Source organism: Chinchilla lanigera, unplaced genomic scaffold (assembly GCF_000276665.1).
Source record: "Chinchilla lanigera isolate Chin_1 unplaced genomic scaffold, ChiLan1.0 scaffold00054, whole genome shotgun sequence".
Taxonomy (NCBI): Eukaryota; Metazoa; Chordata; class Mammalia; order Rodentia; family Chinchillidae; genus Chinchilla; species Chinchilla lanigera.
Window position 1 is genome coordinate 13120085 of NW_004955455.1, and position 16895 is coordinate 13136979.

General features: G+C 35.1%; 1 protein-coding gene across 2 annotated transcripts in view; it reads left to right on the plus strand.

The window, feature by feature from the left end:
- The window catches only part of Taok3 (TAO kinase 3), a 186922-nt gene that overhangs the window by 99467 nt on the left and 70560 nt on the right, over positions 1 to 16895 (plus strand). For both annotated transcript variants that reach the window (XM_005396533.2, XM_005396534.2), the window contains exons 4-9: positions 2396 to 2467; positions 3113 to 3214; positions 6784 to 6829; positions 7747 to 7843; positions 10498 to 10611; positions 11774 to 11865. In XM_005396533.2, coding sequence (XP_005396590.1) covers positions 2396 to 2467; positions 3113 to 3214; positions 6784 to 6829; positions 7747 to 7843; positions 10498 to 10611; positions 11774 to 11865 — 523 coding nt within the window. The remainder of the gene's footprint in view (positions 1 to 2395; positions 2468 to 3112; positions 3215 to 6783; positions 6830 to 7746; positions 7844 to 10497; positions 10612 to 11773; positions 11866 to 16895) is intronic.

The window sequence follows — 16895 nt, forward strand, 5'->3', positions numbered from 1 at the left end:
TATAGTTTGTTTACCTTAGAGCTTATAAAAACTTATCTTGATATATAACCATTTCTTCTGCATCTTGACATTCATTAAGAATCTGGGGTTGAAGCCATGCATAGTGGTGCATGCCTGTAATCCTAGCACTCAGGAGGCTGAGGCAGGAGGATTGCTGCAAGTTCAAGGCCAGCCTGGGCTGCATAGTGAGTTCAACGCCAGCCTGAACTGCACAGGAAGACATGTCTCAAAAAACAAACAAAACACACAAAAAATTTGGGGTTGAATTATTTTTATATCAGTAAATTATTGTTCATTATTTCAATTTATTTTTTTAAATTGTAAGAAACCATTGTTCTCCGTGTCAGGAGCTTCTTTAGTTGAAACTAGAAAAATGATCATGAGTTTTTCTGTAATATTTTAACCTGATTTTTTTTTTTTGAGACAGGATCTCAATGTGTAGTGCAGGCTGGCCTTGAACTCATAGCGATCCTCCTGCCTCAGTTTCCCCAGTGCTGGGATTACAGGCATGCACCATTAACCTGATTTTATCAACCAGTAAATTCCAATCTTTTACCTCAGAATCAGTGCTACAGCTGTATTGGCCCACAGTAGTAACAAATCGTACACTTCAAATCATTTATTGATAACACAGATGTAGCCCTCAGCCAGAGCCCTGTTATTAAAAGAAAGCCAAAGCTAGATAATATTTTAATAGCCTACATTTATTTTTCTGAAATTCTTAAGAAAATTAGTTAAGTCTCTTAAGTAAATTGAAAAGAAAAAACTATCACTTGGATGTGTGCTTTCAGTGAACTTGTGTCATGGATATGATAAAGGCAAGTAGAGACAATTATGAGACAGGACAACCTTTATAGATAAAAATACACACAGAGGGCCAGGGATATAGCTCAGCGGCACAAGTGCCTGCCTGCCTGGCAAGCGCAAGGTCCTGAGTTCAATTCCCGGTACCAAAAACAAAAAAGAGAAAACACACATGGATAACATACATAAATGTGTGTGTATAGATAACACATTCTTATTATAAAATGCATTACTCTAAAAGTAAAAGTAACTTTTAGGATTACTCTTACCTTCTGATGCACTGTTAAACACAGTAGCCATTAGGAATGAATTAAATTTTTTTTTTTAAGAGTAGAAGAAGGATAACATAGTAATGGGAGGGCTTGCCAAATTACAGACAAAGTGGTAGGAAATTATCAATGGTTGTTGTTTTACATATTGTTATCTACAAGATAGTTTCTCAGGAAAACAAACAGACAAATAATAGTGAGTTACAGACAAAAGTGGTAGGAGGTTATCAATAGTTGTTGTACTATACTTTGGTATCTTCAAAGATGAATTAAATTTAATTGAATTAAAATTAATTAAAATTTAAAATCAGTTGCTCAGTCACACCAGCCACCTTTTACACATGCCCCTATTGAACAGTGTAAATATGGACCGTTTCCATCCTCCCAGAAAGTTATGTTGGAAAACACCGCCCCAGACATTAGCATTGATAAGTATCTTGGTATGCATTCTTTCACAATTTTTTTCTACACATATACTACTCACATTATTATTATTTTTGAAATATAGGATCATAGTATAGAGCTCATTTTTTGTTACAATATTTTTATATCTTTCCGTGGTAGTATATTATATATAGATTGCCTCATTCTTTAATGCTTATTTCATTATGAGACCACATCCTATTTAGTAAACTGATTTTTTTATTGATAGACAATCCACACCGTGAAGCTAGTGTAGATGTTTCTGAAGTTGGTCTTTTGTTATTGTTGTTTGGTTGCATATATTTTGTTAAAACCTCATCTTTTTATATTATATTACAACCTTTACAAGCATACACAGAAATGGCTAAAGGGAAGCTTTTCCTTAAAAGTGAGGTGGAAATGTCTATCCTATCAAAAGTTAGAACATCTTTGTATGGTGGTAGTGAAGTGTGAGAATATTATAAAAGTCTCTAGTTAAACTGGGCCTGATGTTAAACACACACCTATAATCCCAGCACTCTGGGAGGCTGATGCAGATTCTCAAGGATGAGCCCAGCCTGTGCAATTCAATGACTTAGAGGCCCTATCTTTAGCCAGACATGGTGGTGCACATCTATAATCCCAACACTCGGGAAGCTGAAGCAGGAGGATCACTGTGAGTTCAAGGCCAGCCTGGGCTACACACTGAGTTCAAAGCCAATGTGAACTACATAGCAAGACCCTGTCTCAAAAAAAAGATAGAAAAACTATCTCACTAAAAAGTAAAGGACCTGGTAGCTCAGTGCAAAGGCCCTGGGTTCAATCTCTAGGACCAGGGGAAAAGAAATCTCTCATCAAAGAAGTTAAACCAATTGAAATATAATTAGTTCTTTTTCTTTTATTCTTCCCTTTTAACACAGGCCACAAATGCTCACACCAATGAGGTGGTGGCAGTTAAGAAAATGTCTTACAATGGAAAGCAGTCACACGAGGTAAGGCAAGACAATTGTGTGCCTCAGCTGACATAAGCAAGTTAATATGCCAGTAACAAAATTGTACATGGCACGGGGAGATGACTATAGTTAACAGTATTGTAGTATATATTTCAAAATAAACATTCTGAATGTTCTCCCTACCAAAAAATGATACATGTTTGAGATGATGGATATACTAACTACCTTGATTGGATAACTACACCATACATACTTATACTGAAACATTATACTGTACCCCAAAAATACATACAATTATTGTGTGCCAATAAAAATAAAGCTTATCCAGAAAAGATTTTCATAGTATTTTTTAAACATTTCTTTTTCACATTTCTCCCCCTCCCTTCTTTTGGAGTGTATAATAAAAGTTGCCAATATTCTAGCTCAGTCACCTATTTTCCACCATAGAATACAGACATGTATAGTTATTTTATTTTAATATCTAGTGACAAATTTGCATTTAAATGTACCCAAACTAAACAAAATTAGAAGTTTAGGTAGTTTCTTCATTGTTATTTACCTTACATCAATTTAAGATAACAGAAAACACTACATATATATATATATATATATATATATATATGTACTTGATAAAATATTATTTTCAGTTTAAATATTAAAACATTTCTTTTCTGCTATCTATAGAAATGGCATGATATTCTTAAGGAAATTAAATTTTTGCGACAATTGAAGCACCCTAATACCATTGAGTACAAAGGTTGTTATTTGAAAGAACACACTGCCTGGGTAAGTCAAAGAACTTCTATTATTTTTCAATTAAATATTTTTATGTTATTTATTTGAACTGCAAAATATCAGTCCCATTTCTGTCCCATCTGACTTTTGTTACAGGTGCTTGAAAGTTGTTACTGCTTCAGAGCGTGTCACATAGTGTACCTTCATAAGATTAAATATGATGCTTAGCCTTTTAAAGATTTCATTCTATAAATACTCAACAAGACAAGTTCGTGGAAACATTATCTTGTAATGAGCTATTTTTAAGGAAAAGGCAAGGCCTTTTATTCTCATTCTAGAACTTTTTCTTCGTTATTTCTCAGTGCTGGGTGGTGGCATTGAGCCGCAGCTCCATCAGTCTTATGATCACAAGGGTAAATGTCCAGTACTGTACAGAGTATTTTAGTAACCCAATATCCATGGGACATGTGTTGCTAGACCCCCTAATTGGTGTCTGAAACAACAGATAGTACCAAACCCTGTATGATTTTCTCATATGTACATGACAAGGTTTAACTTATAAAGTAGGCACAATAAGAAATAAAAAGTAATCAATAATAAAGCAATTACAAAAATATACTGCTAGAAAATTTCCATCATCAGTTCTTTTACATTTTGGGATCATTAAGTAAGATATGAAAAAATAAAATAAAATATGAATTGAACACAAATACAGTACTGCAATACTATCACAGTTGATCCAGCTACTGAATGACTAATGAGTGTGTAGTATATACAGGGTGGATACTCTGAACAAAGAGACAGTTCACTGACAGAACAGGACATTTAGAGATTTCATTATGCTACTTAGAATGGCACATACTTTAAAACTTATGAATTGTTTATTTCTGGAATTCTCCATTTATTATTTTTAGACCACAGTTGATACAGGTAACTTAAGCAGCAGAAACAAAACATATTGATAAGAGGGGGACTACTGTGCTTTTTAGGAAGTTCGGTGTATTAATGTATTCTTGACAAAATATTTTCAACTGATGGTGGGTTCATCAGTCTATGACCCCAGTATAAATCAAAGAACATCATTATTCATAATTTGTATATTCAGTTTAAGAAATATGCATACTCAGTTACTGAATTTAAAAACCTAGAAAAGCATGCGATATAATTTAGAAATGTTTCTATCAAGTTGGTTAAAGAAGCCAGGCATAGTAGCATACTCCTATAATCTCTGTTGCTCAGAAAACGGAGGCAAGAAAATCCCAAATTTGAGGCCTTAGCAAAACCCCATCTCAAAAAGAAAAAGAGTGGTTGGTTAAAGAAAAAACTAAAGGCTAATGTTCATTATATTTATTTATATGGAATCTCTATTTTCTCAGTAGGAAAATAAATGTTTGTCAATCTGTTTTATGTCAGAAAACTGTATTTCTAGACTTCTTGTAATATTCTAAATTATTCCATTAATGCAAAATGTAATATATAAATATGTTCCACATTCACTTTTTAAAATGACAGGAGCCAATATGTTGATATTGGCTATGTCCAGTTGACTGTAGGAAATTTATTTCATAATGAACAAGTGCTAGTTTTATCATGTGTGTGTGTGTACTGAGGATTGAACCTTAACTCAAAGTTATATTCCCAGCCGTTCGCAATCCTTCTGCCTCAGACTCCCAGACTGTTGAAATTACAGGTATGAGCCACCATACGTGGCTTTTGTTTTATTTTTTGAGACAGGGTCTCACTAAGTTGCCCAGGCTGGGCACAAACTTGTAATCCTCCTGCCTCAACTTCCCACAGTTCTGGGATTACAGAAATGCTCCTATGTGCTGGTTTTATAATAACAAAATAACAATTTGGCCAGGCATGGTGGCACACACCTGTAATCTCAGCACTCAGGAAGCTGAGGCAGGAGGATCACCATGAATTTGAGGACAGCCTGGACTACATAGTGAGCCCAGGCTAGCCTGAACTACACAGTAAGACCCTGTCTCAAAAAAACAAAAACAACAACAAAAGACTACATTTATTTGTATACAGTCATGTAATTTTCTGAAACATCGTCAGAATTCTTCAAATCCTGAATTCCAGCCTGAATTTCTTACAATTCCATATCCTGTAGCTCCATTGACCCCAGTCTCTCATGTCCAGCAGTGGAGCTCTCCTGGAATAAGCACTTCTTGTCGATGTACCTTGGTTGTAGTGTGTCATTACAGGACACAGTGTATTAAATTATGAAGATTCGTATGAGACATAACCATGCTCATTTATTATCAGACATGCATGTTATCGTGCATTATGTCTGTACTCCCATTGGTGGTTCAGCAATAAATCTGGATTTTATCTGTTTACACAGGTGTTCACCTCTAGTCCAATGGCACCTGCTTAGATATTTACAAATAATACTTTATATTATCATTTGTTTTAACTTAATGTCAATAACAATTATATGTAGTTATATATTAATACTATTATATAATTCAGTATGTCTGGCATATGTTGCAGTGGATGTACTAAATGTGTCCATCGGGCTGACAAAGGTTTATTTGGGGTGTAGGGGTTCTATTTAGAGCATCCTGAAAAATCATGCTAAGGCTTGTTTTCCAGTTAGGTCTTAATTTCAGAGAAATACAGCGTCTGGAACACTTCAGATATCCAGGGGAGCAAAGTAAGCATTTGCTCATTTATGTTTTAAGAAAGCCTCTAATGGCTGGGCATGGTGTTGCACACCTGTAATCTCAGCACTTGGGAGGCTGAGGCAAGAGGATTGTTGCAAGTTCGAGACCAACCTGGGCTACAAAGTGACCTCAAGGCCAGCCTGAACTGCATAGCAAGACCTTGCCTCAAAAAGACAAGATATAATAATAATAAAAAGAAAAAAGAAAAAAATTTTAAAGATTAAAAAATAAAGCCTCCAAAGATTGTCAACCTAAGAGATATCAACAGTATAATAATGCTATGATGTTATTATAGAAGTGTTCTAGAGATAAATTAAAATATCCCATGTCTCTCAATGATTCAGAACAATGACACATAGCAAGTTGCAGCTCTCTTTTTTTTTTTTTGGTACCGGGAATTGAACTCATGACCTCAGGCTTGCCAGGCAAGCACTTGTGCCACTGAGCTATATCCCCAGCCCAGCAAGTTACATCTCTCAACTGAGTTCCAAACAAGATACATCTCTTATTTAGAACTTTTCAAAATGTGAAAATAAGGATTTGCTACCTACTAGGTTTTATTTGTGTTTTGTTTTTTATGGTGCTGAGGATTGAAACTAGGATCTCGTACATGGTTTATTTTACTTAACTAGCATTTTCCAATGCAGATTTTACTGGCTCATGTTTTTTTAAGAGTACTTCTAAGTTATAAAATTTAATTTATAGTGTAACCTAGCTGCTGTAAGTCTTTTCTACAACGAGATAGTGTGGAAAATCATAAATAAAGAACAAAACTGAGATGTTGGAAATTACAAAAATCAGTTAATGTCAGCAACCAGAATAATACAAGTTCAAGTCGGTCAAAATATTTATTCTCTTAGCATTCTTGGTTCCTTGGTTGGTTAGTTTGAGCAGTGTCTTATTAATATTTATTATTCTTTCCTTTCTTAAAAAAATCTTCTACAGTTGGTGATGGAATATTGCTTAGGCTCGGCCTCTGATTTGTTGGAAGGTAAGAATGAAAGCAGTCTACCTTCCTCTCTATTTTACTTTGATCCAAATGTTTATCTCCTCTTACATTACAGTACAGTTGGGGCAGTCTAGTTGGGTGATGACTTGGGCTAAAGCATTGTATGTGTAAGCTGTGCAGACTTCATCTCTGAATGTCACCAAAAGTATCTGGGCAATGGTAGCGGCTTTCCTGTATAGTTCATGGTCCATCTAGGGCAGATATTGCTAAAACATTTGATGTGATGTGGTGTGATGTAATGTGGTATGGTGTGATGTGATGTGGCCAAAAACATCAAATTCATGTGTATGGATGAAAGAGGTAGGTGTTATCAAATTATATTGATATTCAACCCTTTCCAATGTCATGGCTAACCCTTGTCTCCTCTGAAAATGCTGTTATAACCAGAGGCTATGTGAAAAATTTATATTAAAAAGTAGTCCAAAATCATCCTTGATCTCTGAATGGAAATTGCCTCTTAGCCACTTTCACAAATAAGAAAACCTGTAGTTAGAGAGAGTAATTATAGATGGCTTTTGGCTAAAAATAATGTGACCTAGAATATTCCACAGTTAAAATGTCAGAAGAAACTAATAAATTTGAGCCTGGTCAGCTGGAATCACTTTGATATTATTGACTTGCAACTGATAAGTAAATTAAAAATTCTTCATTTAGTGAATATTAGACTTTCTTTGTTTTGTTTTGAAGTGTTGCTTTGTTTTTATATACTTGAGTTTCCTTTCACCTAACCATTTATTACTGCTCTATAGAAAATACATATCCTGTGTGTTTAGGTGAATGTACTACCAAGTTATCATTTGAGAGAGTCTATAATATAGTATGGTATACCTATATAAGATAATAAAAATAGAAATGAAACTGATCATTACTTCTGATCTTTCCCCCCACCCCTTCTTCAGTTCATAAGAAACCACTTCAGGAAGTGGAGATCGCCGCCATTACTCACGGTGCCTTGCAAGGGCTGGCCTACCTACATTCTCATGCATTGATTCATAGGTAAGATTAGAGACCAGTTTCCTTTTCATTTTGGTTATAAGACTTTCTATTTCAGGAACCTTGAAAATTAGTTCATGCTCCAATTTTCAGGGTGCCTAAGGATTTATGGGAAGCAAACAGATTGCTGCTTCTCCTGGATGTGAGGAGTACTGTTGCCAGAGTTTAGCTCACCTCTCCTGGTCTCTCCCATGTACCTAGAAAGGCTTACACCCTCTCCTTCCTCAGGCAACTAGCCTCCAGGCTCAGTGTTGCAGGGAAGTTTAAAGAGGGCCCAGTGATCTTTTGATACTGTGTCAAGAAGAAAAGAAAATAAACCTTGTTTGTGTATATTTATTTCATAGCTAAATTTCTTCTCCCTGTACTATTCCATATAACAAGTTACTTCTGTACAGATAGATGCTGTTTCATCACTAAAAATTTTGCATGTCTATAGTCCATGTAGATACGTAGTTAGAAAGACACTCTGTTTTGAGAATTAAGAGATTGGGACTCAGAAAGGTTTGAAATACTTGCCCACAGTTTCACAGCATTTAAATAACAGAGAAAGGATTAAACTCAGATTTCTTAACTCTGAATCTGGTAATCCAGAGCTCTTTTCTACATTATATGTTCTTTTCTCTTTTCAGTGCTGAGGATGGAACCCAGGGCCTGATGCATGCTTATCATGCACTCTAACACTAAGCCACATCCCCATTCCTCTGTCTTGTATTTCCTGTACCATAACCCACTCTCCTGTTGCTAAATTCTGGCAACATTACTCCATACATCCAGGAGGAGCAGCAATCTGTTTGCTTCCAATAAATCCTCCCCCATCCTCCCTCAACTAACTTCTCCTAAAGAAAGATATTACTGATCTTTCCTCCTCTCAGTAAAACACTTCAAGCAGTGACTTGAATATGTGGTAGAAGAAATGGAATATTAGATAGATATGAAGGATGCAACATGGCTCACAAACACAAAGACTTGGCCTTCGCTAGGGAGAAGTGAAACTGTTAGGTCATAGTTCTCTCTTTTCTACCTTTCAATCACCAGTTACTGGGGCTACAAAAACAGAACTTCCTTAAGACAAGTACACCAGATCCTGCCTGGAGTTCTGCATATTTATAAAAATGAACAGTGACAGGCTGCAGGGTATAGCTCAGTGGTTCTTGCCCAGGATGTGCGAGATCCTGAATTTTATTCCTAGCACTGCAAAAAAAAAAGCAAAACAAAACAAAAAATTAAGATAAAGAATGAACCTAATCATGTCCAATAAAAATTGATTAAACACATTTACCATAATGTCTATGGATTCGACATCTTTTTTAGAAAATGTGTTTCTTTGGTACCAAGATGTTATTCCTGAACACCAGCTTGCTTCTGATGATTTGCCCTCATTTACTTAAAGCCACAGTTTAGTTTTTTGTGTCTATTATTTCAGTCTGCACTTTGACTCACTGTTTTACTCTGCATAATACATTATCTTCTTTAATTTGTAAAATAAATTAAAAAGACGAAGTTTTACATTGTTCTTTAAATTTAAAAATGAATACCAAGTCCCAGGTTTTTATTTTGATTTAAGAAGTAGTTCAGTCTTCTAACTGAAAATAGGAGATAAAAGATATTTTTCTGGTGTAAAGACAAATAATGCTTTTTTTTTTTTTTTTAATTCTCTCTGCCAATGCCTAATGTCATCAGAAGAAGGAAACTGAATTTTCAAGGGAAGTTTTTTCAAAGTCATTTCGGAAGCATTTGAGCCTGATTCATTTTCAGCTTGACATAAGTTTTTCTCATTTTCTCCGCCTTATCTTGCCACGGCCCATCAGTGTACACAGTTCATGGTTCTCAGTGCTCATTACACCTCATGTCTTTTTTAAAAAGAATAAAGACTACATCTACATCTTCTCATTGTAAATTATCATACTGAAGAATGAATTTTTAAAAATCATATCTTAAAAACTTTCACTGCATAAAACATTTAATATCTTTAGTGGTAACCACTTGGAATTCGTTGTAATAATACAATACAAATGCAATTTCCTAACCCCTAATCTTTGTTTGTTTTGATCTTCCAGGGTCTTCTTTTTACTGTACAGTGTTATTTTTAAAATAACACCTTCTATATAACATGTACCCTCAAATACCTTAGAGTTGCTGTTACAATTAAAGGCAGAGAGAAAGGGTCACAGGCAAGAAAGAAAAGGTATGTGTGTAGTTGAGGATTATCGGCTAGATAGTCGATATAGAGTCATCGCAGGCTTGTTTAGGTTCCAGAAATGTCACATAATTTGGAAGAAAAAATAAAAGGCAGTTATAACTAGTACCAGTTTTCTTACCGTAAGGAATATTGCTGGTGACTAGATTTAGCACTTAAGAACACATTTTTTTATAACAGCTGAAGAGGGTCCCTTGTCTGCCATGTTTGCCTTTTTTCTCACTGTATTCCCTCCCTCTGAAGAAAGCTCTACCTTTAAGTAATTAGTATGACCTACTTGTAAGAATACCCAGGAATCTGGGCCCCCGTATAACATGCAGTAATTATTAAATCCCCTTCTGGCTATCTGAGCTAAGTTTTCTTTTTAAATAAACTTTTTGTCTTATTAATTGCATGCTCTGACCTATTCCAAAATCAAACTTGAAAAGTAATTTTCTAACCCTCTTATTTTTTCCTATAGGGATATTAAAGCAGGAAATATTCTCCTATCTGAGCCAGGTCAGGTGAAACTAGCTGATTTTGGATCTGCCTCAATGGCTTCTCCTGCCAACTCCTTCGTGGGTACACCTTACTGGTACGTAGAACTAGGAAATAGGACAGAATTTTTAAATGCGCTTACATGAGCAAGATGGCGTTTTGGTTTGTTTTTTGACAATGTCTTAGCAGTGTGCCCAAAATGAGATTTTATTTGAGAAGATTAGAAAACTTGTTAGCAAAAAACAAACACTCTGACTTACCATAAACTTAACAGTTACTTTAAATTGTTCAAATAAGGTTGATGTCACTGTGTGTAAACTGAGCAGGATTATCAACTCACTGACCAAGCTTAGGTTTTAGATTTCATTTGAGGTTTCTTTTGAACTTTTCTCTTGAGGCAGAGTCTCTGGGTAAGGACAAGGGATCTTCTTTAGCCTTTTTTGGCTAGCCAACAAGTGTAAGTGTTACCTTCCACTGACGGAAATCCAAGTTTTTGTCTTTGTTCAGTTCTCTGATAGTTCACCTAGCTTCAAAGTTGTGCCCCTAGTCTATTCCAGATTCTCTTTTTATCTTCCCTGAATACATAGGAATTTTATTATATCTTAGAAAATGACTTATATCCCTGGAAAATAACCTACCTACTAAAATAATATCACCTGCTGTTTGAACATTTCCCCCCGTGATAAGATAGATTTACCAAGCAACTGCTTACGCGCAATAATAGAATACAGTTCTGTCCAAAGCACATAAACTGATATGGTTCCTGCTCTGTAATGAAAATACGTTATGGACAGACAAGTAAAGAGACATCCATTGCCATAACCTAATTTCTCTTGGGTTTTTTATTGTTGTTTTGTAAGTTGTGTACTTATCTTTGGCGCAGCTGAGAACCTTGCTTTATGTTGTTCTGTAAAATATTTTTCATGTTTGAATTTGTATTTCATTTATAGTAATCCTTTATAAATGTCTGTAAGATAACTGTTAGAATTCTATTTTATATATGAAGAAAAGTAACTTATCTAAAATAAAACCAATAGTTAAGGGTAGAACCAGAATTTATTGAACATATCATCTCATAGTGAGTTTTCATTTCACTAAGTACCTTTACACTTTGAATAGTGTTTTCCAAAATGACTTATGTAAGAAAATATCTATCAGATAAACTCTTTGACTATCCTTTAGAACAGCTGTTTTATTAATTGACTTTAAGAGTTTTGTTTTTAATTTACAACTTGAGTTTTGCATATTATGTTTCTTAGGATGGCTCCAGAAGTGATCTTAGCTATGGATGAGGGGCAGTATGATGGGAAAGTTGATATTTGGTCACTTGGGATCACCTGCATTGAATTGGGTGAGTAAAGAGTTATTTTGATTATATTTTTGAGAATCACTCCTTATGACCCCTTATGTCGGTTAACTCATCCAGCTGTTGTTTAATGGATGACTGCTATATGTGTGTGAAGGAATATGAACTTATTATAGATATTTTCTGTGCTCTTGTGTAACACAGAAGATTACTTTCTCCCTATTCCACTGTCATGCTATTAATTTAATTGAAGGAATGTGAACAGATGTGGCAGTTAGCAAACATGGAAATATAAGTACATACTAATATTTGAAAAATATTCTCTGTACTGTGAGTAGTAATGTATGTCCTGTCTTCATAGCTGTATCCATTACCTTAACTTATACTTCATCTTGTATTAGGGAAATCCAAACAAGTAGTAAAAGGCTTATCAAAGATCTAGCTCTAAAACTTTATTTGACCCACAAAGAGTACAGCCTTGGAGACAATTTCGTATCAAGATAAACCTGTCTTAAAGTTGTTCTCCAAACATTGTTATATAAAATTGTCTATAATACCACAGAATCTCTTCTCTGATTCTATATACTTTGAACTTTAATATATATTAAAATTACCTCTATCCAGTGGCATAATAGTAAATTTAACAAACAAATCTCTTGATAGTGAGATTTATAGCATTTGTCAGTTTCCGAGGTGTAAATACTCGCTCTATAGCCAATTTCAAGCTATCAGTGTGATTCACAAGTCATGGACTTGAGGGAAGATGTGCACAACTGGCCTCTGAAATCCAGGATGAGCTGCCTCATAACACTGCCTTTATCTAGATATTTTACAAATTTTAAATTAAAAACATTCAACTTTTTAAAACCAGGTTTTGAGAAATTGTTTGTCTAATTTTTGTTTGTTTGTTTTGTCTTTTGAGACAGGGTCTCACCATGCAGTTCAGGCTGGCCTTGAACTCACTGTGTAGCCCAGGCTGGCATCAAACTTGCAGTAATCCTCCTGCCTCAGTCTCCCGAGTGCTGGGATTATAGGCATGTGCCACCATGCCTGGATCTTTGCCTAATTTTTAAAACTTAGGTTTTAGTGTTTTTTATTCTTTTGTGGTTCCAAACTGATCCTGTAAGAATTTCTGAGTTCCAGTTTGATTTTCAAATGACAATTTTCTCTTTTTCCCAAAGTTCTACCCTACAAGGAGAATTGGGACACTCTGTATCGTATTTCCAGTTATTCATTAACCATTTCCAACAAAGAAAAATGTGACAGACACCTAATTTATTTGAGTATCTTTTTGCCATAAAGACATATTAGGCAGGGGAAAAAAAACAGAAGTCAAAGAGGAAAATTTGAATATTTATTCAATTTCTCCCAATTAGGTAACAGACTCACATGGGTTGGGAATCAAAAAATGTAGGCCAAGCACAGTGACAGGCACCTATAGTCCCAGCACAGGGAAGACTGGAGTGGGAGAATCATGGCACCCAGGAGTTCAAGATCAGCCTAGCAATATGGCAAGATGCTGGCTTATTTAAAAAAGGGTGATCTTCCACCCCCAGCACCATCCACTCAATTCTTACCCAACCCCATTGACATATACAGAGAACTGCTATTATTGATATCTTGTGTATCCTCCCAGAATTTCTTTTTGTATATACAAATATGAATATAAACTTTTTTTTCTTTTTTGGTACTTGATATTGAACCCAGACCTTATGCATGCTCTACCTACACACCAGCCTCAATATATACTTCTTATATTAACTTTCACATCCAAGTCAACATATACATGAAGTTCCACACTTTGATTTTTTACTTAGCAATACTTGAAGATTCGTTTTGTTTGACTTAGACACCTTTTTTATTGTTTTAGTGGCATCATGTTTTTCCATTGTTTATATATGCAGTAATTTATTTAACTGATCTGTATTGATAGATATCAAGGTGATAGATTTCTTTTTTAAGTTTTAATATTGTGCTAGTCTCACTTTCACTGCAGAGGAAATTGATCAGATTTACCCATACTGATGTGGGTGACACTCAGAAGAAATATTTGCATACTTAAAATGGATTTAGGGTAAACATCCAGCAATACTCTGTAAGAACTTGGAAACTGTAAAGTTCATAAGGCACAACTAGCCAAAACATTTCTGAAGAACTTGGAGGAATCACTGTATCAAGATCCACACCACAGTAGTTAAATTAGCATGGTACTGGTTCGAGGAAAGAGTAGTATATCCAATAGAACAGAAAAGAAAACCTAGAGAGGGCTGGGGATTTAGCTCAGCAGCATAGCACCTGCCTCACAAGTGCGAGGTTCGATTCCCTGTACCAGGAAAAAAACAAACAAAAAAAAGTTCGATTCCCAGTACCGGGGAAAAAACAAACAAACAAAAAGAAAACCTAGAAACAGATTGTATGATGCAGGTTTTAGTGTAGGACAGAAAGGTCATTGCAGCTCAGCATAGAAAAGAGAGCCCATTTGATAAATAATACATCCTGACACATTTTTTTAATATGATAAAAACCAAAATTAGATTTCTAGCTATGCCATACATGAAAATAAAGTCTAGATTGGTTAAATACCTAAAAGCAAAAGGGGCTGGGGATTTAGCTCAGCGACATAGCACCTGCCTGGCAAGCATAAGGTCGTGAGTTTCCCAGTACCGGGGGGGGGGGGGGGGAAGGAAATAAAAGCAAAGAGTAAAACTTTAAAACATTTAGGAGAAGTCCTCCCACTATGCATCAATTTCCTTATTTATAAAGAGATAATAACACCTACTTCATGGGGTTGTTCTGAAATGAATGGATTTACATCTATATACATTATGTTGTATAATATAATTATATAGATTTATAGTAAATTATAATAAATTATATTCATAAATTATATAAAATTGCCTGGCATATAATAAAAACTATGTAAATATTATTAATTTAGGTTACCTTTATAAGTATAAGGAAGAATTTTTCCAAACAATATCTTTAAACATGCCTGTAATCCCACCTGCTTAGGAGGGTGAGGCAAGAGGGTCACAAGTTCAAGGGTAGCTCAGCCAATTTAGTGAGACCCTATTTCAAAATAAAAAATGAAAAGGATTGAGGATGTGCGGCTCAGTAGTAGATCACTTGCCTAATATACGTGAGGCTCCAGGTTCAATCTCCAGCACTGAAAAAAAACCCCATTAAGACAAATATGGTAACTTTTACCATGTAAATTATAAAGTTATATAAAGCATTAAAGTGAAAGACAAGCCACAGACTGAGAAAAGGTAATTGTAGCATATCTACCCTGCGGAGTATTGGTCCAGCATTTATAAAGAACTCTTAAAATTTCTGTATCAAAAAGAAAAAGCCAAACAGCCAACAGAAAAATGGATAAAGAATGTGATCCATTTGCTGAAAAGGAAACCTGAATGAACAACAGACATCAGGAGATGATCAGCCTTAGTAATTCAAGATATGCAGGTTAAAATCATTTTACATCTCCCATATTGGCAAAAGTTTTTAAGTCTGAGGATAATTTGGAGCAGCAGCTAAGGAAATAATTCATCTCCCATTTATAGGAACATAAACTGATAAAATGATTCTGGAGAGGAAAGTAGTCACAGGTAGTAAAGCTCATGAGGAGAGGTCTCCATGACCCAACTTTTCACTTGTGGTAGACCTTAGGAAAATCTCTCTGCATGTACACTGGGAAAAGTGTTGAGCATGCAGCCTTGAGTGTAGTAGCCAGAAGAAGTGGAGACAGCCTAGATCTTTATCCAAAGGAGAGCATGCAAAATAAATTGTGCCATATTATGAGGCGTCTTTAGAATGTATGATCAAAAATACAGTGAATGCTGCTGCTGAGTGCCATCTAACAGAAAGGCAGGCTGGTAACATTATGTTGTGTCCTCATCCACTTTAGTCACGAGATCTGGCACTGTGTGACTTCTGGCTCTTCTCCAAAGTCAAAATGACCATGAAAAATACACATTTTTAATCGACTGAGGACCCCAAGGCAGCCACAGCAGCACAATCAAAGACTCACAAAAGAGGACTTCCAGAACTGCTTCAGAAAGTGGAAAGCATAAGGGAATAAGTAGTTTGAAGCAAGAAAGAATATTTTGAGGGGCATTAATGGCCATATATCTTTTTTTTAATTTAAAAAAATTATAATATTTTTAAAATTTAGACATTCACCATATTTTTTTATTACACTTCATCTGTCACAGTTTAGAGTAAAAATAACCCACATTTTGTCGTGGATAAATCTCAAAATTGTAGTATAAGACTAGTAAATGAACAAACAAATTTGAAAATTTACTGTATCTTACAGTACAGTATGATGCCAATTGTGAAAGTTTTATAAACACTTTTATATATTCTTAACAGTACATAACTATCAACAAAACATACCATGGCTATAGAAGATGTAATTCTTTTACATCTCTGGATAAAGGAAGTCCATAGTACAGTCTCTGGATAAAGGAAGGGGAATAAATTTACATCTACTTTCTTATTTTTCAGAAGAAAAGAAACTTGAAACAAATATGATGAAATAGTACAAATGGTAGATGTCTGTTATAATCTAGAAAATTTTAAATTAAATACTGAATTCCTCTTACAATTAGAAATAAACCTGCATTTTTTGCATGGGGGGACTACTCTGTGTGTATAGCACAGAGTTGGCAGGATAGAGTTAGTTTTAGAATTAGACATTAGACTTAAGTCTTAGCTTCACCAAGGAGCTGGCAGGATCACCATGTATGGCTACAGCATCGTGCCAGCAGGCATTCAGTTAGTCTAGGATGGAAATGATACCTCTTGGAGTTGTGTAACATGATGATTGTGGCTGTGTGATTTTTTTTTTTTATTTTAAAGAGAGTAGTACTTGAGAAACAAACAACAAAAAAGTAGAACAGTAGCAGCATACCAGTATCACGAACATAAACAAATCAAAGCAAAAACATTCAGAGTGATACAGGGTCTCAAGACAATTTAATACAAATCAACAGTGGTTGTTACTTTGCATACTGCTATCCTCAACTACATTGCTCAGATTATCATATGTAAAAATGAAAGATTGCTCAATC